We start from the raw sequence: 25,598 nt of genomic DNA, 5'->3' as shown, positions 1-25,598 counted from the left end.
CCAGGCAGGTTACAGCGAGTTCGAGCTTGCCTGCCTGACCTAGGGGCTGGCCTCTGATTACAATGTCACTGTATGCTCAGCTCTACACCCCCTCCTGCACGGCCTCCTTTGACAGACCACTTAATACACACAGCACATTTCTGAAAGGAAGAAACAATCCCCCATTCCACTCAGAGGCTAATGGAGAAAAGTCTTGCTCAAATACAAGTGCATGAAATGCTTCAAAGTAATTTTCTTGAAAATGGCTGGGAGTAATTTCCTCCTTTGTCTCAGAACTTTTTCTTACTCTTTATTTATATAAATACTTGCAACAATGGCTAATTGTCAGAAAAATGTAAGCTATTTCTTAGCAGGATTCTTGTCTGCCCATTTGTACATTCCAAACTTCTGTCTTTATGGCTGAAGCCTTGACTAAATTATATATCTCAGTACTGAGCTAGGTACTACCTCCCCAGAATGAGCCTGTTGGGACTGGCAAGCATTCTTGTTAAAAGCCTGAAATAAAATAATCGGTTCCAAATGACTTATTCTTGGCTCTGGCAACTATTTGTGTGTATATATGCCCCAAGTTACGTTAATGTGGAAGTAACAGATCACAGAGAGCTGGTAGTGTTGTATATGATACTTACACATTAAGCCTATGGCCCTGACATCACTGCCCTTGTTCTGGGCTCCAGTGATGGTGTAGCCAAAAAAAACGTAACTGAGAACACAACTCATTGTTCCTCTCAGCTGCTGAGGCCCTATTGACTTTGTGAGTCATGCTCAGCATGCAGAGGTGACACATTCCCCCATTAGTGTTACTAATTCCCTGGTTTGGGAAGGGAATAGTGCCTGCTCTAGGAAAACAGGGAAGGGGTGGAGAAGCATTGGGACTCACAAACTCGCTAGCATGGCCTAGCCTTTCTGAGTTCATCTGTCTGCAGCACAGATATGACACCAGGGTCTAAAGTTGTTATAAACAGAGGATTGTCCCGAGGCTTATTTAGGACAGCTACTATTCTTTGGTGAATCCTAATGAGAGGCTCAGGCTGCCTGCAAGATACAGGGAACTAAGACCCTGTGTTTTCCTTTCTGTTTTGTTGGCTGACCAGCATGGCAGAGAGAGCTACAGGGACAGAATTGCCCTGGCCTCAGTTGGAGAGAAAAGAGCTGAAACAGCCTAGAGGTGGGCCTAATACTGATCAACATACGCTGGCACATATGGGTGGATTTGTGTCAGAAAACAACAACATCATCAGCATAAAGTGTGAAAAGCTGGGCCATAGTAGATCACCACCCTTAGTCTCATGTAATGGTTTGCAGTCTTTGCTGACAAAATTACAGCAAACTAGAGGACCAGAAAAGTCTGTTGAAGAAGTTATCTTTGAGCAACAAAAAGCCAGAACCCAGTGAGGATCAGGAGTACTTAACAGGAACTGCAGGTGGTGGGAGATGCTTAGCTGGACCCACTTAATAGAAGCTGCTAAAGGAGTTAGAATAGCTGCAAGAAGCAGCAAGCCAGAGGGACTGGTCAGGGGTTCCTACCCTATCTCAGCTCCAGCTTGAGGAAGCCTTTGCTACCCAGCAGGTGTGTGGCAGTCCCCTGAACTGTCAGATGTGAGTAGAATGTTTCCAGACCTGGGGAGCAATGGTCTGCTCTAGCAGCTGTGCCAGCAAGCAATGAGAAAGGGCTTTGGCAAGTATCATCCTGGGAGCTGGTGGATGCCTGTTGTTTCTGTTCCTTTGTCCTTTTCTTCTTTATTTCCAAAACAGTGCTGTTCTGCTAAGCCATTTATGATTTGTGAGCAAGGCAGCAGAACTCTCTGAACACTCAGTTAATTTATTTCTCTCAGGTTGGAAGTTGGAACACGAAATTCTATTTATTAATGAAATTGAACTGCCCTTGCTGTTGTCAGTTAGACTGGAAGAAAGAGTACATTTATTCCTTCCTTAATTTTTTATCTTTCCCTTGTTGTGCACTTGAGGCAAGGGTGAGGAAAGCTGCTTATTGCCTATGTTTGAGCTCTTTGCAGACTTGATGAGTGAAAGTCTGCATGAGGAGGCATTGGGAGGTTGGTACCACAAAACTGGACTTTCAGTTTATATACAGGAAAAAAAAATAAAGGGCCCTTTATTTACGCTCTGTTGATGCCACCCCTTGGCAGCTTTTACACTTCTCCTAAGCAGAGCCTGAATTCCTGACTGCATGTGCTCACAATGTGTGGCTGCAGTATGCAAAGGTGTGTAAAAACTGGATATAAAATAACTCACATGAGTGGTAGCATGGGTCTAAGGTCAAACATGCCCAGGCAAAATTCTGGGTAAACGCCCAACAAGTGAAGCACACGGCAGCAATGATGCACAGCACTCACACACTGGTGCAGTTCCCATGCTAGTGAGAGGAACGAGGGAGGTGTGCCCCCACACTGCCATGTGTCTCTAGGACACTGCCAAGGTATTTCACCTGCGAGGCCAAGGAGAGGAAATAACAACCTATGGTTATGTCCCCACTGCAAATGGGGCCAGAGGTACGCTCTGCTGATGCCACAAGCATTGCACAGAGTCTTTGGGAAGGCTTTTCACAGCTTCTGTTCCAATGGCCCTTCTGGCAATTGCACTTTCAGAGCATTATGAACAGTATCAGCAGCATGAAAATATGTTACATTTGAAGCCTTTGGAGTCCAAGACTGCTTCTTACTCTTGTGATGCTCAGAACAGCCTGGAATGATGTCTAACATACCAGACTGCTCTCAAGCCTGAGAGATTGTTTCAGCAGTAGTCAGGACTGGCAGAAGCCAATTGAATCAGGCAGAGAGAATGCAACAGACTGGCCTGAGGCTGTTCATACAGCCCTGAAGGAGTCAGCTGCAGGGAAAGGATTATTTGTGGAGATAGATCCAGACCTTGTGATACTTGCTCGGTTCCACAGGGTGAAAGGAAGCTGTGAGCAGTCCCCTTGCAGGTAACCCTGTGATCACAAAGACACCTTTGCCTGTCCTGCCATCACTCCCCTAGTATTTGTACACAGACCCCAGTGCCATCTAATCCCTATGAAAGCTAACCCCCATGTGCTGCTTTTTTCACAGGGACTCAATCTATTCCTATGTTTCTCTATCCTTGCTGGAGGAAAGTGGACTTTCCTAAAGTCTAGCCCAAAAGACATTATGAGCCCTTTCACCTTGATGCTCTTCTTGGATCCCCTTAAATAAGATTACGAGGTCCTCAGCATCTTTTACTTTCCAAATTCACTCTTCAGAATGGCGTATTCTGTTCATTTTCCATGCATAAGGTGCTGCAGAGAGCCTTTGCCCCCACCCAAAGTCTTGTTTTTCACAGTGACGCACACCCCGCTCTGCTATTACTTAATAAGAAGTGAAGTCACTGCTTTCCTCCCCTTCAAACTGCTCCACCCTCAGTCAGGAGGTCTGCTTCTCCACCCTTTGGCAAAACAGCTGTTTGGGGGTGGAGGTGAGTTTAGGGGTGGTGTTGACCAGCCTCTCATCTGGGGAGAAAAAAACAACCAGTCTAGCCCTGCCAAAGAGCTGCTTCAGAGCTGGGAACAGCCCTGAAAGCCTTCCCCGTTTCTGTGTTTGTGTGTATTTCATGTGAGCACAAGTTAATAAGATCATTCACGTCAGTCTGTGGGGCTACTTTAGGATGCAAAGAAGAGTGGGAGCATAGCAAACCACCTGGCTATTCTTTATTTGTCTTTTTCCCCACTCTAGAAGAAAGTTTTCACTGGAACTCTCACCCTCCTACTTTGGTAGGTAGGAAGAGGCAGAGAAGTTGGTGTGTAGTGTGATGTGGGTCTAAGTTCTCTCTGCTCTGCTCAGACCTTTCTCACAAGCAGTGGGAAGGAAGACAGCCCCTAGGAGTTGGGTGCAGCTGCATGATTTTGCCTTACCTCTCTCACTGTGAGCTCAAGTAGCCCAGAAGCTGCCCTAAATATACTCCAGCATCCAGCAATCCCCCAGGGACCATGTGCCAACTAAACATGCCTGGAACACAATGTGGTGCAGCCACTCTTCCTTCCCCCCCCGACATGCCCTTTCCAGCATGCTGGTGGCTGTTCTGGCTGTCTGCTCTCCGGACACTTCACTGCAACAGAGAAACCACAGGCAAGGGAGTGATGCCTGGATTACATTCTATATCCTTGGAAGACAGAGTGTGGACATTTGGGGCCTCAACATCAAGGCTTTTAGGGAAGGCATTTGCTCCAAGAGGTGTTACGTTGCTCTAGAAGCTCTGTGTTTAAAAGGGGAGCATTGCGAATATTCATTCAGAAAAGAAATTGTATCATGCAAGGAAGCACAAAAATTGTGAAGGAAACTTGTCCCGGTAGGGGAGGCAAATGTTTCAACTGGCTGATGCAGAGGGTGACAACTGGAAGGGACCTCTCCCATGAAAAGGACAAACAGATGGTGAGGGACAGAAGGCAAAAGCAGAAGGTCTGACAAGTGAGGAGGCAGCTGGTAGGTCCAGTGGTCAGGATGGCCAGCTGTCCTGGGTTTGGAGGACTGGACCTTCACCTGCTGTAGAGCAAATGTAGTTTTGTTCCAGCTTTGCTGGGACCAGTAGAGGAGCTCTCTGTGCACATAACTACTTTTCTGATATCTCCTGCTTCAGCAAGTCTGTACCAGCTCATGTGTTCTGTTCACTGTGCTACAGCCATTTATACTCCAGTCTCTGTTTTCCCTGCTCCTCAGGCATTTCCTGGCTGAAGCAGCCGTTAGCTCTGCTCCGCTCACTCCGATGCTTTATGATCACTTACTCTTAAATAATCAATCAAAAGCAGCAAAGAAGAAAGTAGAGGTCCCACGAATTTTTAAATTTGTTTATATAGAGGTAGCACCTCACTCAAATGCCAACATCCCCACTGTGCCAGGTGCTACACAAAGATGGAACCAAGTCTGTGTCCCAGAGGGAAAACTATTTTCATGTTAGCCGAGACAGAGTGCAAAGATGCAATGAGCTAATACTTGTTAATTCCAGTGGTCTAGGACTTCAGCTTTGCATTGTTACAGAGCTCACATTCCTGGGTCAGAGAAACCATATTTTTGGGAAGATTCAGTGGAAATGGTTTTGGGACTGTACCAAAGCCCTCCCAGGATTCCAGTTTTCTTAGTCTTAGCCTCAAAGGAATTTACAGCTGGCTCAGGCAGAACTGGAAGTCCCCACAGGAAGGATTTTGTTGATATTCAGTCTTTGGAGGACAGTGAGCTTCTCTGTGAAAGGCAACACATATATCTGTGGTCCATGACCACAGCACCACACCCACCACTCCTCCAAAACAGATCGAGTTTCACGGGCTCACATGACCCCATCCATCTGTTCAGGGACTATTAGGGCAACCTACATATGGGGTGTAGTGGGGGGGAGATTCCCTCCATTCATTCCTTCAGTTTAGGCAGGACTTATCTCTGTCTGAAAGTGAAGCAAGCTGCCAACACTTAAAAATTAAGGGACCTTCAGCAATCAGCAGAGCTCCCAGGAAAGCAGCTCACCAGGTCTGTTTTATGTGCAGACTGACTGCTTCCTGCCAGCCAGAGCAGGGTGCTACAGGCAGTCTTGTCCAAGATACCCTAGTCAGTCTTTTGCTTCTGGTCCAACACAAAACCAGAGGTGTCTGTCTAATTAATAATGTAAATCTGGCCTCTGGCCTATTCTCAAGGAATACTGCTTTCCTGTCTTTGAGAGACGTAATAACTACCTTTTCCTCCTCCTAATCAAGTTTCTCAGGATTCCTCATCTGCCTCTAAGACTTTTGAAATCAACCAGCTGAAAATAAGGTTAGTGACACAATTTCCAGGCCTTGAACTAAATTTTCTTACAGAGCAGAGTCACCATCTAAGGGCCCATAAACCCTTTTACTGTCCACAGTCCTACACATCCATCACTTAGAGCCCACACTTTTCCCCTGCAGAGCATCCTCTACAGATTTTATGTGGAGAGGAGAGGCAATCAGGACAGGGAATCCATGAGAAATTTAGTGGAAGAAAAAGAGCCACCTGTTGCTCATGTTTCTGGGAAAATTTGGTTGAGACAAGAGGAGTCATCCATACCCTTTTACCATTCTTTTGTACCCTGTGGTGCCTCTGGACTTCAGACTCATCACAATCTGTACAGCAAACCTCATGTTAGATAAAGCATTGACATCAATTCACCACAGGACTGTAAAGCAGGTAAGACTCAGAGTTCCCTGAATGTGGTATCTGCAGTACAAATGCCACAAGCTGCAAGTTCCTTCCCTCCTGGCATGGCACATTTATTGCCACTATGTTCATTTTAAACCCTCTCTAATGTGCACTCGATGCCCTTTGGCAGGGACTCATCCTGCCTGTTATGTATCAGTACAGTGTTTGGGACAATGTGGTTTTGGTTTTTCTAACAAAGAGCAGTGCCAAAACATAATGAAAGTGCATCAGTCATAGCCTGCACAGGAAAGGCAGTGTCCATGGGATGATAACATCTTTGCTGGTTACCATAAAATTTTAAAGAATAGGTCATTCCCCTCATACACTTTTAAAAAACCTCATAAACTTGGTATGCTAAGAACTACTAATATGAATGTATCGCCCTTATTTGGAAAAAAAGCAAATTATGCTTCCAGTTGCATGATCCCACTTAATTTTTTGATATTTGACCTGCAGATTAGAGGTTTTCACGTCATCTGTCAACCCACAGAGACTATCCCAAGGTTCAGAGTGTGTGAGAGAGATAGGAAAGGAACATTAAGAACAGGCCAACCACAAATAGCTAAAATTAGCTATGAGAATTGGAGTACTGAGGTCTCTAAGGAACACTAGTCAAAGGAAGAAAATGGTTGTTTGCTAAACTCCCACTTATTCTACTGCCTCTGAGGACTCCTGGCTCATATCCCTGCCCAGACATCCTACATGGCTATTTAAGAGGATTTCCCCCACCCCTTCCCCCTCCATTGGCCATAATTTTCCTTTTTTGTAAGCGCAGTACAGAGTGATATGGGATTCCTGCTCTGGCAGCAAGATTCTGACTGGAAACAGGAAACGGGGGCTCTGCAGAGCTCAGCCTCTGTGACAACACGAACGTCACACCCACGTGCAGACAGGGATGCTTCTCACATATGGCAATGATCAGCAGCTCCCCTTTTTCCTCCCCTTCCCTCTTCCCCAGAAGGGCTTACAACGCCCTAGAGGGGCCATATATCGAGTTAGAAGCAGTCTTTAGGAAGCACGGCTGTGTGAGGCCTCAGTTATGACAGAACATGATTTCTTGCATAATTCTTTCAGATTCTCTGAGGCCAGTAAATTTGAGACTGTAAATCTTCACGTGACCAGAGCATATGGTCTTAGAATAAGACATGGAGTGAATCACAAAGATACAGTCCATCTTCTTCAGAATCTGATTAGGGGAATCCTTTGAGAACTATCCCTTGCAGGCATGCAGCCACAGGCATGGCTTTAAAAGCTTCCCTCCCTCCTTCTTCCCAAAAATGCCTGATGGAATAAGTTGGGTTATTTTGGCAGCACCAGGTTGTCCTATTTTCTCCTTCCTATTTTACAAGCCTTTTCTCAAAATAAAACCAAATGGCTATGACTACCTAATCCTTCAGATTGCAATTTCAGGGAGAAAAAAAAATTTGTTAAAAGTTATTTCATTGATACATGTGAAAACACCTTAGGGGACTTGGAGACATTGTCTAAGCTAAGGAGGTAGGTTCTGGAGGAGCAGGAGGAGAAGGAAATGCTCTTGCAATCACTTGGAGTGAGTATGGGTTTCCTCCAGCCATCTCTCTGGAGTGCTATTGCTTACATCCATACACAGATTATGCTATATTCGCCTCTCCAGGCTAACTTGCCATTATACATGGTGTTCAAAGGTGAAGTTTTATTCTGGATGGGGAAGTCAATTTCAAATGAAGTAAAAGATTGCCTGCCTAGCTTGCTCCTTCTTTTTCATGGGGTGGACTGTGCTCTTCTTGATGATCCTGTTTCTTTGGCACAGCAGATACTTTATTTAAATATCAATGGGAGAAGTTTTTTCCAGCAACAGCTCATTCAGTTTCAGCACTGGAAAGGGGAATTGAAATGCCTTCAGTAGGTACACCCACGGCTATCCTATGAGGAAAGGGAGACCAGATTAGTGCCTTCTATCCTAACTGCACTAAGAATTTGTTGGCACTGCGCAGAACTTCACCCCTGCCCTCCCATTCCCCTCACTGGTCTTGTGGTGGTTCTGCTGAACTTGAACTGAGGGAAAAGGAAGCAAGATTTTGGTTAAAAAATGCTGGGTTGCAATCTAGGGAACATAAAGATACAGGTAAAATGAAAACACATAAAATACTTGTCTATCTACTGTCTTTTGTACTGTCAGGTGCTGGGGAAAGTCTGCTGGAGAATCATATCTCTGTTGGTAGAAACTGCTGTTGCTCAGCCCTTTGTTTATCGTTTTCCATTAATTATCCCATGATTAAAACTGTGGATTCCTCCCATGCATTGCATAACTTTTACTCTGGGAGCACTTTCCTCACTGACCTCAGCTAGGTGTCTAGGGAGAACCCTTCTGCCTCTCTGGCCTGTGTGGTGAGAATTCAATCTCTTCTTGCAGTTACCTTGGAGAGGAGAGGCAGGCAGAGGCAGAGGGAGAGAAAGAGGAGAGGGAGAAGACAGAATGTGCTGTGCTAAGCTGCTATTGGACACCTGCTTCTGCTAGAAGTGTTCAGTCCCTCTCCAGCCTCTTAGCACTTGAGATGAGCCACTGCTTTGGAGCGCAGTCCAGGATCCCACTGCAGGCACTTGGGATAATGCCAGACCCCTGGCCAACACTCTGTGTGAGATTTGGTGGCACAGCTACAAACAGCAAAGCTACAGAGAGGTGTTTGCTTGCTCACAGCACATGGTCAAGCTTTGGTACCTTCAGAGTTCAACTCCTGGTATGTATTCTGTACATATGGACTACACCTCCCTGGTTCCTGCAGCTCTGGGTAGTTCTCACTGAAACACCCCTCAGAAGCACCCCTCAGAAAGGCACAGTGAAGGGAGAGAGGCTGTCAGATTAAAGGAAAGGGGAAGAGAGGCTGTGGATTAGCTCTGTTTTCAGTGGACAAAGAATACTATTTTTGCACATCTGTGCTAAATCAAACACTGATTTTTTTCACTCCTGACATGAATACATTAGGTGTGGAACTCACATTGCTGACCTGAAAAGTTCCTTTGAGGAATGTATTACTCTTCACTTGGGAAGAGCAGGACAATAAACAAGTAAGTGTCCTCACTTTAGACTGCAGATCTACCATCTCCTCATCTTTTGTCTCACACTGAATGCCAAGATTTATGGATAAAAATTCCAAAGGAGTGAGGAAACCGAAGCGCTGCCTTTTGCTCTAGAGAAGAAAGAGATTCGTCCTTGAAATCTCCCATCGGAAATTCCCCAGCTTCTCCTGGCTGGGACTGTGAGTCTGAGGGAAGGGCCTGATGTCAGTGAGCAGTCAGCTACTGTTTAGAATACAGCATAGATCTAGGAGCACAGGAAGGAAAGCATTGAAAAAGTCTGGATTTATAAGAAAAATCCTATGCTGGAGCAATTCCACACAGAGGAACTGCTTCTCACTTTTGACATCACGCAGTGGCATGCACGACAGGAGTCACTGAGTTCATTCCCTGCTGGGACACTCTCCTTGTCACTAGAGACTGTCCTTGTAACTAATACCTTAATTTGCAGTTTCAGGTGAGAGGCTGGTAACACCTGCACTATGGGGACGAGGAGACTGGCTTATTCCTACAGGAAGTTTCTGAAGGCTGTGCAGGGAGAAGCAACTCAAGACATCAACTTTTCCTGCACTTGCACCTGTTCTGCAGGTAAAGAAAAGACCCTTCCTTCACGCCAGACAGCCCAATACTATCTTCAGGCTCTTTAAAGAAACAAAAAAAGGGATGCAAGCCCCTTGGTGTTGCTCTTTCTGCTTTTCACATGTATGGTAATTTTAGGAGATTCCAACATGCTTTAAAACCAGTGACACATCCTAGGGACTGGCACATGAAGGGGCTGCAGCGCTCATAGCTCAGGATGGTTTGAGAGATACAGGATTAGTGCCTCCTGCCTGGGATCTTTCTCTACCTCCCTATACTCACACAGGGTTGTGGAAGCAGCTGTATCCTGACAGTGCCCTCTGATGAGAAGGAGACAAAGATTATGCTGAGAGATGAGGAAGCAGGCTCAGTCCATGCCTTCAGAAGGCTGGTGAGAGGCCTTCAGAGAGATGAGAGAAGAGGATCTAGCTGTTCAACAGGCCAAAAAGGCCATGTCCTCAGGTCAGCCAGCTCTCCCCCCAAGGGAAGCTGTATTCAGCTCTCCTGCTCCTCTGAGGCAAATCATCACTATGAAAAGCCAAGCCAGTAGTTGAGAGAAAACTGGGGATGCAGTGGTCAGCCACCTCCAGTAAAAAGAAAAAATTGGAAAAGTTGAAAATTAAATACTGGACTGTACCGGGGGATTGAAAAGCAACAAGATAATCCCTCACCCCTGCCTAGCAGAGTAACCTCATCACAGGGAGGGCAACCAGCTGTGAGAGACATGCCAGTCTGGCAGGCTTTCTGTCCCACACTTGAATTTGAGCAGGACATAAAGGCTACAGTGAGAGAAGGCAATGAAATCTCTGACAACCACACCAACCTTTAGGCTCTTATCCCATCAAAAGGAAGATTTGCCCCATAGCTGCTCATGGAGCTGATGCAGATGTTACTGCGTTTCTGTGTCTATCCCTTCTTCCTCAAGGGAAGGCTTCTACAGAGATATTGTAGAAGCCTCCCCTCAAAGGCTTCTACAGAGATATTGTCTTCTTCAAGTTACGTGGATAGAAACGTCAAACCTCGATTGCAGCCATGAATCTGCTCATGAACTCTGCTGGCTGCAATGCCACAGAGCTGCCTTAAAGCTCTCTTAAAAATGTGAGGCATTCCAGTCATTTTAATTACTGTGCATTGCATAAGCCAGAAACCAGTTCATACAAAGGAACAACAGAAAAGTGATTTTCAATTGCTCTCACTCTCCTCTGTATTTAGTGCAGCCTCCAAAGCTCTGGGAATACCAGCTCTTATTACCATTTGAAGTACTTCATCTATTTGAAATCTCTTTGTTCAGTCACTTAAAGCTATTGATGCAGTTTAGAAGGCTTTAAAAAAGAAAATCAAAACTTCAATTTGAAAATGGCTACAGCAGCAGGAAAGCAAAACAAGAGAAATTGAAAGACTTACTATAAACAAAAATGAGAGAACATTAGTTGCTTGGAATGAGGCATAGGCAGGTAGAATCAAGCAAATCACGTCGTGTCCTTCCCTCCCGGATTCTGTCAGACCATCTAATCACAGCCTCCTGGCTTGAACCCTGCATGGTACTGAGCCCTCTGGCCCTGGTCCAGAAATGCACTTAAGCTTATATTTAACTTTGTGTATGCAAATGGTTCTGTTGACTTCAGTAGAGCATCTTGTGTGCTTAAAGCTGAACATGTGCCTTAGTGTTTTGCTGGATTTGGGCCAAAAAGCACGGTCATGTGCAGGAAACATTTTCAGCTTGATAAGGCTGTTAAAAGATATTTCCTGGTTACTCTTCTGCAGCTGATGCCACATCACAGCCTGACTGGAGGATCCCCACACTACTGAGGGGTGATTTCATATTCCACAACCCTTTATAATGTAAAATTCCTGGAAACACATGGTGCCTACAGTCTGCTGCCAGGCTGGGTGCTCTCAGTGGGCACAGTCTCTAAAGGATTCTTGAAGACTGAACACAGTATAGAACTGTTAGAGCTGATGAAAATTTAATGGTGTACCTGCAATGAAAAGCTTGGGAATGGGATGGAGTGTTACCTATGTCTGGCTTGCAGACAGGAAGGTGACATAATTCCTTTGCAACCTCAGAGAAAGAGATCAAATGAATTTTTTTGTATGTATTCATAGAATCAAAGATATTTTTGAAGCAGGAGTATTCTCATTTTAAATAGCATATAAAGTTTACAGATACAACAGTGGAATTAATAGGAGTTTTGCAACTTGTTTCACACACATAAATCATAGCAAATACAAACATTTTAAACAAAACATCTTCTCAGAGAACAGTGTTAGAAAAGAAACAGTTTACTGAAAAAGAAGCAGATAATCGAGAAATATGAGAACCTTTTTCTAATGCGATGCATGACCATTCTCTACTGTCCTACAAGATGGCAAGAGTGTGCTGTAGAAAGAACATCAGATAGCTCTGAAAACACCTATCCTTCTCCTCATGAATAAAAACAATGAGACCTCCTAGAGGGCATGATGCTGAGCTGCTGTAAAAGATATAAAGATCATCATCTTCAAGAAAAGTTTTTAGGACAAGAGGATGCTTTTGAGCAACTTGTCAGGTGGACAATTTAGAATGCTAATGGCAAGACTCCACAGTCATGAATCAAGTCAATTTGCTGTCAAAAAATTAAAATAGAAAAGGGCCCTTACTTCAGAAGCTTTTAAAGTTAATATATTGTTAAGGAGGTGGCAGGGATGTTGAACTGCAGGTTGAATTCTCCTGATTTTATTCATGCTGAGCTCAGTTGACCCAGCTAAGATCTGGTGATGAACTGAAGTGTTACCAACCACTACATGTGACATTCGTCAGGGAATTTTTCTCTGGTGAGAGTGGGGTCTCTCTCTCTGCGCCTCCCCCACTCTCTTTCTCTCAGCCCTCCTGGTATGTGGGGTTTTTTTGCCAGCAGTTGCTGTAGTTTGATGAAGCCCTTCTGCACTGAAGCAGCCGGCATCCCTCACAATGAAATGTGATCAGAAGGCAAGTGAACATGCCTTTAGTTCATATCTCAGTCTCTGTCCCTGGTTCCAGGCGGGTCTTGTGGAAGGAAAACGATGTTAACATGCACCTGATATTAACTGAGTATCAGAAAGCAGAAGGTAATTCTCCTTGCCGAAATTTAAATGACACCCAGCTCAGTATGTTTCCTTTTCCAAGGAACGGGTTCTTTCGGTCCCGCGGAGGCCGCGCCATCCCTTGCAGCGCAGTGCCCCCTAGCCCTGCCGCGCACACTCCGGCACGGCGCAGGGCGCGGGGCGCTGCGCTCCGCCACCACCGCCTGCGGGACATCGCCTTCCCCGGGGATTCTCACACCGGCTGCTGACCCGGCCCAGTCACGCTTGGCTTGCGGGAGCCGACGGGAGCACAGCGTGAAGCTGGGTGGCTGCTCGGTAAGGCAGAGAGATCCTTAACTGTGTTCAGCAGTGTGTTCTTGATGGAAGACTGGAATAACATAGATTTCTTTATTTGGTGACATTAACCAAACGTAAACTCAAATGAAGATTAAGGTGTCTATTTTCTCCTTCTTTCAATGCTGCCTTCTTTGTGGCCATATAAGGTTTAAAGTTTTATCTGAGCAAAGAACCAGAATGACAGTTTTTATTTTCTTTTTTCCCTTTGCAGTTTTTTTCCATACAGACAGGGCATAGAAGAGGAATTCAGAGATAATTATCCTTTCAGTTCCTTCATTGACTTTCTCTGTTAATCTGACACCATTATCCATATTTTCTCATATAAATAAACACTCAGAATCTTTGCCTGGCTTTTTTGGAGTTCACTTTGCCAGTAGGTCTTAAAGGGGAGAGGCTAATATTGGATATCTAATGGATATTATCAGATGATAACACAAAATATCTCTATTTTCAGATGATAAAATAAGTGTACAGGCAGATTAAAGTATTTAACAAAGGCCTTGAGCAGGCCACTGGCCAGACTGAACTTTCCTGAGTATAATTTACTTGTACTTTACAAAAATAGAACATTCTGGTTTCTCTGTGTGAAGTGTACTCTTCAAGAGGCAAATAAATATTGTTCTTAATGTACAGTATCCAGTCCTGATTGAAAAAACTGCACCCCAACTAATGTAGAGAAGTTAATCTCTCTGAAATAGAATATCTAAGTGTAAAAAATGCAGGTGAATCAGCTAAGCCCTGATCAAACACAGGTACTACTACTCCAGGCAATGATAATAAAAGCACTAAAAATTCTGGATCATTTCCCAAACAGTGGTATAGAAGATAGTGGCAAGCCTTGCCATACTGACAGCCTGCACCCCATCCCTTCCGAAGGGATGTGCCCAGCCCTTGGATCAAGCTGTGTCACTCCTTTTCATCTGACTGCTTCTCTGGATTATATCTGAAAAGTGAGCCAGTTCCTGCAATCAGCACAAACTTGGTGTCATTTTAACTAGCTTGGTCAGCCTCACTGTAAGCAAGCTACTTCCATAGCTTGGAGGGCCCTATGGAACTTCAGTAATTTCTGGGCCCCTTCCTCTCCTGTTTCGGATATTGAGAAAGTGGGTTTGTTTTTCAGTCTCCTCTCAATGTGTCCTGCATCTGTGTATCATAGACTCTCAGCATTTACACAGCACCCCACAGCTTAAAAGCTTATTACAAAGCATTTAGCATGTTAGTCCTCGGAACACACAGGAAAGGTGTTATTATAGGAATGAAGAAACATATTCAGGGGAGTTACTTGGCCAGAGAGCGAAGGGAGGTGGTGCAGGAGCTGTGATTATAATCTAGTTGTGTGTGAGCCAAACTCTCCCTTATTTACACCAGTGTCAGGTTCTGGCAGAATTCTGCTTCTCTCAGATATTGATCTGAGATGTTGATAGGCCAGGTGTATCATGATGTTGGTGGATATCAAACTTTTTACAACAATAAAGGAAAAATGAGAGTGCCAGACACACCTCATTCTTCTTCCATGTTACTCTGCTGAGGTCGGTGGAGTTGTTCCTTGTTTACAGCCAGTGAGACTGAACTGACATCCACCCAACCTGATGGATCCAGCTTCACTTGTAGCACCTTGAACAGATAGTCCAAGTACCTAAAATATTTTTTGAGCAGGGTTTCTTGTATTGCAACTTGGGCCCAATGGTTCAGGCTGTGAGGTGTCTAAACAGAATGATTTATTTAATACCCTGTCTCACACATACTTATCGGACCCGTTAGTACCTCATTACCGTCTGATTTTTTCACTGTGTTCACTAATGCACATTCCTGAGCAGCTCCCAACACTTTATCCCATGACACAGGGATTTGAAGCACAGTGAGGCAAAGCTGCCACACAGGTTGTCTGTGTCACAGCGAGGATAGGAACTTGTGTTTCCCACTGCTGGCATTGCAACCTTGATCCCTACTGACAACACCCATCCTGAAGCTTTTGCCTACCAATGCTCCAAATAAAAGCCTGTACTTCCTTAAGACAGGAGATTTTAATTTTATATGGATGGTATGATTAAAGAAAAGGTGTAGGAAGACTGTGCTTCACCCAAATGGAGCAGAATTGTAAATCTAAGGACTTAGCTGACTATATAGAAATTTAGGACAGCTGGTCCCTGGCTTTTAATACCAGCATAATTTATAACTAGACGCGCTTAAGTCTTGTAAACCCTGTGGAAAGTACTCTGACATTATATACACTGGTTTGATACTGTGATTAATCACCCCTCAGTCCCCTTTGGAGGATAATAAGGCTGTCTGTATCATGCAGCTGGCAATCTCCGTCCTTACAGTCCCAGCTCTTCTATAACATTTACATTTCTACAGCTGATGGAAATTTATGGCTTCGAAAGGGGATAAAGGAAAACAAAACAAACAGAACATTTCTCTAGATTCCACTAAAGCCGCTCTGCTGAAATATACTTTGAGATTAAATGTTGGGGGTGCCCGGGTAGATACAACACTGCTTTTTCCAGCTTGGTTTTAGCAGGTTATGACCGCTTTCTGACTGAAAGGCCAGAGAAGGGGAATTGCTGGGTGGTGGAGAAGGAGCATCTGAGCAGGATTAAAAACATTCAGGATAAAATCCTGGTTTACAGTTCAGGTAGGTCTTGTCCTTTCCCCCCATCCTCTTTCTACGGCCCGTTGGGAGAGGAAAAGAAGCAGCACGCTGCACTTGTGCGTTCGACAGCGCTCTGGAACAGCCGGAGTAGTGTGCCGGCAGGTTACACTCGGTTTGCAGGCAGCCCCGGCGGGCTGAGGGGAAACAGCGCGGGCTGTCCAAGCGGGCCGCGAGCGTTCTCCAGGTGTCCTGAGGAGCGGCGCGGCCGGCCCGGGGGAGGATGTGACAGGCTCGGGCGGACACCCGCCGCCACGGGAGAGCTACCCCGCTCCGCCGTACCGGGAGCGAAGCGGGTCGGGCCCAGAACCAGGCCGGGGCCGGGGCCGGGGCCGGGGCCGGGGCCGGGGCCGGGGCCGGGGCCGGGGCCGGGGCCGGGGTGGGTTTAGAACCGGGGCCAGAACCGGAGCCGCGCCCCCGCCCGCCGCGCGCCCGCTCTATTCCCTATAAGGCGCGGCGGGCGCGGCCCCGCCCCGCGCTCGCGCCGATGAGGTAATGCGGCGCTACCATTGGCCGCGCGCGGCGGCGCCCCCGGAGCGCGAGCGGCTCGAGCCGGGTATAACTCCGCGCGCCGGTGCCGCTGTGCCTGCCGCGCTCCGCACCTCAGCTCCCCTCAGCTCCGCACCCGCACCGTCCCGCCGAGCGAGCCAGCCAGAGAGACAGGGACAGGGCAGGCAGCCGCGGAGCACGGGTTGTTAGGGGGCAAGAATAAAGTCAGCCGAACACAGCATCGGCCGCTTCCCGCTCCGCAGAAGTGAGGAGGCACCTCGGGGGCAACATGACGGCGTGGCTGAGCTTCCTCGTCGTGTTCCTGTGCAGCTGGAGCCTGCGGGACTTGGTGGTGGAGGCTTGCACTTGCGTCCCCATCCATCCGCAGGACGCTTTCTGCAACTCCGACATCGGTAAGTGCCGCCGCCCCGCCGCCGCCCGGGCTGGGAGGGCTCGGGGGACTCCGAAGGCTCCCGGGACCCTGAGGGGTGCGGGCAGCAGCGCGGCTGTCACGGCCAGGCAGCCGCGTCCCGCGAGGCGCGCAGTGAGGGCAGCGGTGCGGCGGGCGGGTCACACCGCACAGCGCTGACCTGACCTTCCAGGAGCGGCTTGGGCTCCGGTGCTGCTGCAGACGTCTGGTTGGTAAGAGGAGAGGCGTGTGGTGGCGGACCCCCGCCCAACCCTCCCAAGCCCTGTCCCACGGCGGCAGCAGCCTTCCGCAGAAGTGTCTTTAAGAAATCAGTCATTGTTAGAGTGGCGTATTTTGTACAGCAGGACAGAAACACAATTGGAGGTGTAGGCTGCCAAAACTTCCTCCTCAACTTGGTGACAAGAAGTAGGAGGCAGGATTAGGATGGGTGCTCACAAGCCACGAAGCCGCCTGTGGCCGCTGCGGGTTGGAGGTGCGGCTCTCGCAGGCTTGTGGTGCTGTGCTTGTAACGTTGGGAAGGGCTCGAAAAGCAGGTACCGAGTGTATCCAGGCTTTCTGCATGCTGTGCTGTGGTCTTTGCAGCTGTGGGAGGTGTGTACACCTGCACGCTTTTGGGAAAGTTAAAACACTTTCCTTGGATCCTGACTGATATTTTCCACTATGGGTTTCAGTATCCCTAGGGGTCTTCGTTACACTAACTTTAGGTAGAGGACATGGACAGCACCAGAAATCTCTGAGGAGGAGGTAATGGAGACTCTGTTCCCAAGTTTGTTGGCTTGCTTGTGGCCAAGGGTGGGTAACAAGATATTGTTGTTGCTTGTTAGCTCTCCGTGGCAAAGTGTATGAAATCAATTAGTTGTGTCCTTTGAGCTACTACTGGACACATGTCTATGTAATGGTAAATACAGGCTGTCACTTCAGCAGTGGTGAGAGGACGGCACAGGTCCAAGAAGTCTCCTGCCTTCTCTGTAGGTTGTCTTAGCAGCACAGCATAAAAGGGGCCAGGGACTTTGCACTGCTGATACCCACATGGTACTGACTCAGAGTAGAGTCTGCAAAGAAATCCACCTGGCAACTGCAATGGAAGTCAAATAAAAAGTAATTCTCACTGCAGCAGAACACCCATCACTATGAATGCTGCCAGTAGCCTTTTCAAGTTAGCCAAGGTTAGTGGCAAAATATCTCTTGCCTTCAGTTCTACAGAAGCTGCAGTTGTGCCTGGTTTCTCATGTTTAGTTTATATAGCGAATCTGCTCCTGAATGCCAGAACACCCATTCCATATTAAAAGTGGTGGGAAGGTTACACTTTGTTTCAGTGATGATAGCCTGGAAAACATTCATAAAATAGTTTTATACTGGGAAATTCTTCCAGGAAACTAAACTATTCAAACTTCTGTTGCCATTTTCATAGTTTGGATAAACAAGTATGCCACCTAAGTGGCAACTGCCAGGGAGACTGTTCTTTCTGTGAAAGTGAGACTGGGAAACAGCAAAAGCTGATGGCAGCATGTGGCCTTCATTAGCTGCATTTTGGGAGAAGGACTGTTTTCTTGCTCTGGTTAGGCCATGCTATAATAGATAAGAGGTAGTTTCAGTTCAAAAATGGCATTAAATACATTTTTGTAATAAATACACACTGACAGAATATTTTTACTATATGATAAGTGACTCAGAGTAAACTATGACATTTCGTATAACGGTGCTCCTAAACTTTAGGGCACACAGTTTTTCCGTTTTCTACTCTGTTTTCTGGTTGAGTTCAAAGTCTTCCCTTCTTCTTTCCTTTCTCTCTTCTGGGCTCTTCATTATATCTCAAGTCTTGGCTTTGCTCTGAGGCAAAGTAGTTCAAAAAGTTGATGTGTCTGGGGCTGTCATGCCTACAGACATCACAGCAATGCAAAGGAAGAGCAGCTTGAGGGGAAAGAGCAACCCATTCCAGTAAATGCCTTGAATGCAAGTTTGGTTAAGACTGCATGGCTTGAAGAAAAAGTAAATCCTTACATTTGCTAAGACTGTCTGGAAAATGTGATATTTCTGTAGGCTGAATTTAGTAAATGCTGTCATGTTCTTCATACGCGGAAAGGACAAAAAGCTCACTGAAGCTTTCTGGCTTTGGAGGAGTTAATCATCTCCATGGAAACTGATGGCAGTGTACTAGTGCAGTGTTTAGACAGACTAAACTACACGCTGGGTTATAAAACACATTGTGGGGAAGAAAGGGACTTGGCAGCAAGTTTTTATCGCTCTTAAAACTTCTGACAAAATACCAGCTCTAAAGGGAGGAGTCAGTGCAGTAAGGGCTGGGGCAAAAGAGGCTTTTAAAATAGCTCCTGAAACAATGCAAGAAATTAACTAGCTAGGTGGCAGCCTAGGAGAGGCTTTTCATCTTCAGAAGCACTGCATTTTGAAGAAGGAGAAAACTTTTAGCTGAGGACTGTAATGCAAACTTCTGCTGTTGATGTTTTCCTGCTTAACCAGTGAAGTCCTGCTCTCAAGTTTTATTCTCTTCTCCTTTAATCTGATCTCACTGGACATTTAATTTTTCATTTTCCAATGGCTCAGTTCTGATACAGCCTCCCAACCCTGCAGTCACTAGAAGGTTTTAATCTTTACAGAAACAGATGGTCAAATAAACCCAGTGGAAAGGGCAGGATTTCAATATGTACATAGTTTGAAAGTGAAGGTTGTGTTCTTTGAAGGAATCTTGAACTTCATAAATAACAATGTATATATATTTTTTTTAATTTAAAAAAGGAGGAAGGGGAGAAAAAAGAGGTAGTTGCTAGAGGTACTATTGGTCACAAGGGATCTTTTCACTCAGCCTGACTGTTCCATCATGATGAATGAAGCAAAAGTGAAGAGGTGTGTCTTATCTGGCCCTATGGGTCAATCAATAATAAAATTGCTATTTTAACTCTTGGCTTTCTTTCTTTACTGGGATCAGTAAGTGCCAGAAGAGGCAGTACTGTAATTGGACAAACAGCGGCTGCTATGATTTGCCATCTGAACTTTGCTTCCTCCCCTCCTGCCCTCTGCCTATGACCCCTTCCAGATGTGAATATTTTTCTTTTGTTTGAATTAAGAGACCTTTTGAGAGAACAGACACCAGGCATGCTTTGTTCTTTTGTGACAAAGCTGTGACATTTCCAGCTGGACATAGCTGACATGAAAGGGACTTGTTTGTCCTTTTTTTGCACGAACAGCAGGAATTTTTGAGCTTGGCTGCGGAATGTTGAATTCACAGGTCTGGAAAAAACGCCTCCCATTTGGCCAGCCCCCTCTGCCCCACATATCCTTTCAAAAAAAAAGAAAAAAGGGAGAAAATATGTGAAATTGCAGACTGCATTTTGACAAACCAGTCTGCAAGTGATAAAGTACTTTGTTCACTCCACAGGTATCTTACTTCTATCTTGCACATATACTTTAGAGAAGAGCTATGGCACTATTAGATGTCTTTTACCTAAGCTCAAAGGAGCTCAACATTGCTCTGTGCTGGGGGAAGAAATACCTGTATCAGCAAGGATGCCAGGGGGCAGTGCTCCTCTCTGTTCTAAGTAACCTTGCTCTTGGTGAGATGGAGGTGGCAAACCCTGGGGAGGTGAAGGTAAGTTCTTAAGAGTCCCTTGGTGCTGTGGAAGCCATTCTTTATTCCATCCTCCTATACCCACAGCACTGAGCTCACAACACCTGCAGTGGCTCCCATCCTTTGAACTGAGAATATGAGAGAAGAGCAAGAAGAAAACAGCAGAGAAGGAGGAAACTGGTGAATTTGTTTGGCCTGAAGTCTAAGCACCTAATGAAAACCTGCTCTTTCCTGGTTTTCCTGAGTTGATCATTCCACCTTCTCACTAATAACCTAAAAGAGATGTGCTGAACACTTGATCACACATGAGATTTTGAACGTGATTCTTTATTTTGTTGTAGTGATATCAAATGTCCTGTCTTAGCCTTTAAGGCAGACAGGTAAGGTCTGCCAGACTAATAAAAAAGTTACAATAACCTATCTCAAATTAATTATACGAATCTTTAGTGCTGAGATGAATTTAAAACTAATTTTTTTGGGTTACATGTTGTGGCGATGGTTGCAAAAGTGTATCCACTTCATCAGACATTTGTCAAGGAAGTAATGATGTGATTTTATTTTTAGACTGGACTTCCCTTGGAGGCATTTTAGAAGCAGGAAATCTGAGAAGCATCCCATAAAAGCTTCAAAAAAGAATAAAAAAAAGGCACTGCAAATTTCATTTTATGTGGGAAGAAATGGAGATTTGTTTGACTTCTATGGAATTCCCATGTCCACGCTAATAACTTTGTTGAAAGAGGGTGTTCCTTGTGACTAGTCATGTCTCCTGACAGAATGATGGCCACTCGCAGCTGAATTGTCCTATTTAGTAGAAGTGGAAATAGAAATTATTTCTTAAGTTATTATTATTATTAAATTTTTGTGTGTGGTTATTTGCGATTTTAGTTCCTTATAAGAGTAGTGGGATCTGGAGTTAGTCACTTGACTAAATGTATCTATTAAAAAATAAAAGTGGTGAAAATTACTGTTCAGAAGATGTAGTGCAGAATGTTATTTCTTTTTATTATTGCATATGCTTACTCCAGATTTCCTGCAGGAAGTGTCTCCAGCAAGGTCTCTTAAGCCAGCAGAGAGTCAGATGTTCCAACCTTAAGCCTTGGAGCTACTGCTTTATGCAGACATTTTTTTCCTTATTTTCACTGATTTCCGACATGTTCTTTAGAACTCTCCACCTGTCAATTGCTCCTCTGATCTTTCTGGAAAGAGGTGGGCTGGTGTGAACAGCCATGCACAGTATGGTGTTTTTCATCTGGGTTTGGGAAGGACCTGCCTTATTCGTGTCTGTTTTTCAGGATGAGCAGATTTGATTGTTTGACCATAGGGGAAGTGACACAAGGTGTCACACAAATTCTTAGTTCCATCAGTGGACTTCACTTTTTCTGAGACACTACTTCAGTTAGTCCTGTACTTTCAGACCTTCTTGGATATGGCAACTGAGTTGCATCTGATGAAATGGATCTCTGTACTCAAGTGCAATCCCAGCTGGGGTGGGTGGGGCCAAGCATTTTTAATAGGAGCACTCATTGAGTCACCTCAGCCTAGGTTGGATGTTGGAACTACTAAGGTGGAAACTTAGTTTTATGATGTAACAATGTTGTCTAAGGTCAACTTCTTTTTCCTCACAGCTCCAGCACCATGTGCTTCTCTTAGGTAGCCCAACCAAGCGTGTATCACTGAAGGAAGGAGCCTATTTGGTCTGGTCAGGAGGTCTTGGAATTAAATAAAACTTCCACCAGCTGCTCTCTGGGAGTTTGGAAGAGCTGGTAAACCTGAGAGGACAGCTTGGTTTTAGTCAACAGGCAAGATCAGGCATGCTGTGTTTGCCAGCTCTGAACTAGACTAAGCTAGGGAACTTATTTTTGGCCCTCATAATGTCAGCAGTGCCTGTGTTTGAGTTTCTCTATAATTATAGGGGGTTTTTTGTTGGCTGGTTTTTTTTTTTTTTCATTTCAAGATGAAGAGGCTTTTGCTCTAATGTGCTGCTTATTGCTGTAGACTTTCAGGGTATGATTCTGTCTTTCACATGATAATATAAATTGGAAGCAAATTATAGTGGTAAAATGATAGTAGTGTAGAAGATGAAAGGAAAATTGTGCCTTCAAGCACCAATTAATTAAGTAAATGCAGAGTTCATTAAAGGCCTACTGTAGCTCATCTAAACCTCTGAAGAACGTCCCCATGTGACACTTGAAATTTTACTGGCAGAACTTTGATTCTTACTACTCTTTAAGCTAACTATCCCTTACATAGACTTCTCTGAGACAAGGCTGATCAGAGCAGCTGACTACATTTGAAACTATCCAAGACTGTTTCAGCTTTTCCACAGCTTTGTGGCACTGAACACTCTTTGCAACTTGCTGAGCTGAAGGTCATCCCATTTGGTTACCCTCTGTGTTGAACTGCTCAGAGCTCATGGGGAAGACTTTATCACTTCTCTGCCCACCAGTGACATGACTACCAATGCTGTTTGCCCATGGTGGGATAGGGCCTTATTTAAAACTAGGGCTAAACTGGGGGTGCTTTGGAATAGCTTGAGAAAAGTATGTTAACCAGTGTGAATTTCAAATTTCTGCTCTTTGAAAGTATTAGGCTAGTGCTGGGCTTGAGGTAAATGAGACCAAGGGGGGATTAAATGGATTTGCACCCTCCTAGACAAGATCTAAAATCTGTCCTAGTAATGAATACGGAGAGGAAATACTGAGCCTGCCTCGTAAGCCTCGTGCTCTGCACAAGGCAGGTGCGTTGCCACGTGCCTCGCCAGTATTTCACCACCTTGTATCAGGGCTGGATTTGACTTGATCGTTTCAGGTTTCTAAGAGGAATGTTACAAACACTAGAGAGCTTAAAAGCTATTGTCAAAAACAAAGTTAACATTCTACTGTAATGTGAAGTAGTTCTCTTGAGTGACCGGAGTGAAGACATAGTGCATTAACTGACACTGTCTAATAATGTAAAAATGCAAGTAATTTCTCATAACCCTGATTACTTTATTTACTCAAAATTTCTGCCAGCTAGAAAAGATAGTGGGAGTCTTCTGGAAACAAGACAGAAGTCTCTTGAGTTGCTTGGTGCTGAAATTAATGTTGACTATGAATAGTCCAAATTCCTGCTAGTGTTTACATAAGACCTTTCTAAAGGGCAATTTGAGCCCTTAGAAACAGTATACAGACAGTAAAACTCTAGTTAAATATCAGAGAGGTGCATATACAAAAATTATATCAAACCTCATAAAAATCAGCTATGGTTTGCCTGCAGTGTAGAATCTCATTTTTACTTTAGAAAGAAAGGAGGAGGTTTGGGGTGTTCCTCCTTGGACAGAAATGTGCCAAGAACCAGCAGAGAGCAGTGCTTGGGGAGTGGGGAGGCCATAGTCACTTTAGGGATATGGTCTTGGGCTGTGCTAGTGGGTCTAGAGGTCTGTGTCAGTGGGCTCAGCTTTGAAAACTTCTGTCTTTATTACAGACTGGGGAAGAGAATGGCCATAGTAAGAGGCTCAGTGGGAAAGCTGTAATAGGAGAAGGTAATTAGGAGCTGCAGGAGTGGCAAAGGCCCTCCAGAGACTATCTCAGAGTATAAGGAGGAGAGAAGGACTCCTGGAGAAGGTAAAGGTGCAGTGTGGAAGCCCCAGAGAAGAGCTAGTACAGGCTTGTCAAGCCAGGAGGAGTCACTAGCTGTGACACATGGCAGGCCACCCTGCCTGGAGCTATGGGAGCTGTGTGGGGCATGCCTAAGGTGGATCTTATCCATCCAGGAGAGCGAGTGTGCACTTGGTCTTCAGAGATCCCTTCATTAGGAGAACCACCATAAAACAATCTGCTGTTCTATTGATTGATCCCTAACAGCCTGTAGCATGGTAATTTCTGACAGGCAATCAAGGCTTAGGCTTTGAAAAAACCCAGCCATGGGCAGCACACATGCCCTTTATATGGACTCCAGCCAAGCTGTTGCCTTCCTCCATTCAGATGAATGCAAAGTTCCTTCAAGTAGCCCTTCAAGAAATGCAGGTTGTATGGGTGTGTGGGCAGGGCTTGGTCTTTTATTTTTGCCAGGTGACTTACAAGGAAAATGCTGCTTAGCTGGAAAATTATTCACATTGAGCAGCAGGAGAAGCAAATGAAGTGAAGCCATATATAACATGCTGTCTAAAGGCACTTTTGAAATACATGATGTAATAACCTGCCCCACTACAGCCAGGAGATAAAAGGAGAGTGTGTAGGTGGCAGAGCCATCATTGTTCAACATGTTGTTACTGATCGTGGGCAAAAATACACATTAATAAAAAAATCTACAATCTTCCTTAACTACCTGTCTGTTCCTAAAGTGTCAGAGCTCTGTAATCCTGCTGGTTCATAAGAGTTTAGAACCAGTTTATTGGGGAGGTAAAAAAGCATGTTAAAGGGCCCAAGGAGGGAAAAGCAACCTCATAGATTTCCCCCTTTCTTAATTCCTCAGTTATGACATGAACAAGCTCAGCTTTCTGCTGGCTTGCATGATCACTGGTACTTCAGCAAGGCAGCTATAAATTGCACCAAATTTACACAAGAATGAGCCGGTAGCAATGGCTACACCAGGTGCAACAGCATGAAGGTAACACATTATTACTTCTTGCTCCCTACTGATTAATTAAAAAAAAAAAAAAAAAAAAAGTCACACAACAGCCCATAGGAAACAGGAGTACTTCTGTTTCAGAGGGCTATATTCAAAATGACCCAACTCCTGCTGGCCTAGAATGAAGGACTTGAATTTTAACTCCCTCATGTTGCATTGTAATTACAGTATGGAGATTTCAACATCTGTTTCCTTTTCTCCATGTTTCGCTGAGTATTGGGTGTTACTGCAGTGAAGTCAGCAGGGAGGCCTGCTGGCATTATGTTAGTCTGTTAATTTCCTATAGAGGAGCACTGGAGCATTTGTTCAGACAACAAGTTCAATCTTTCATGCTCAGTGAATACACGAACAAGCAAAGATCTTGCTCCTCTGATGTTTAATCAGCCCTCTCAAGTTTCATGGATCAGCTGTAAATAGGAAGATTTCCCTCCAGTGAACAGGTTTTGTTGTTTGTCTCCAAACAGTTAAAATACAAGAGAAAAAAAATGCTCTTGCTTGTACCAAGACAGGAAGACCACAGAATGGAAAACTTCCACTTAACTTTGAAAGACGGGAAATAGCTGGTGTTGGAAAGGGAACAGGTAGAGGACGAGTGAGCCAGGGGATATCTGTGGAAATCCAGCCATTCCC

The 25,598-nt window shown here is 45.1% G+C and overlaps 2 protein-coding genes across 5 annotated transcripts in view; one reads left to right on the top strand and one right to left on the bottom strand.

The window, feature by feature from the left end:
• The window catches only part of SYN3 (synapsin III), a 184,029-nt gene that overhangs the window by 68,522 nt on the left and 89,909 nt on the right, over window positions 1–25,598 (bottom strand). The gene's annotated exons all lie outside the window — the stretch shown is intronic.
• TIMP3 (TIMP metallopeptidase inhibitor 3) overlaps window positions 16,441–25,598 on the top strand; it is a 37,558-nt gene continuing 28,400 nt past the window's right edge. Inside the window, exon 1 of the mRNA XM_054280251.1 lies at window positions 16,441–16,760. Within this exon, the coding sequence (XP_054136226.1) occupies window positions 16,637–16,760 (124 nt within the window). The 5' untranslated portion in view covers window positions 16,441–16,636. The remainder of the gene's footprint in view (window positions 16,761–25,598) is intronic.

Source organism: Melozone crissalis, unplaced genomic scaffold, assembly GCF_028551555.1.
Source record: "Melozone crissalis strain CALT ecotype California unplaced genomic scaffold, PUWL_Pcris_2 ptg000004l_1, whole genome shotgun sequence".
In the NCBI taxonomy this organism is placed as follows: domain Eukaryota; kingdom Metazoa; phylum Chordata; class Aves; order Passeriformes; family Passerellidae; genus Melozone; species Melozone crissalis.
Note: the sequence above shows the minus strand (reverse complement) of the source record. Positions and strands in the feature narration are given on the sequence as shown.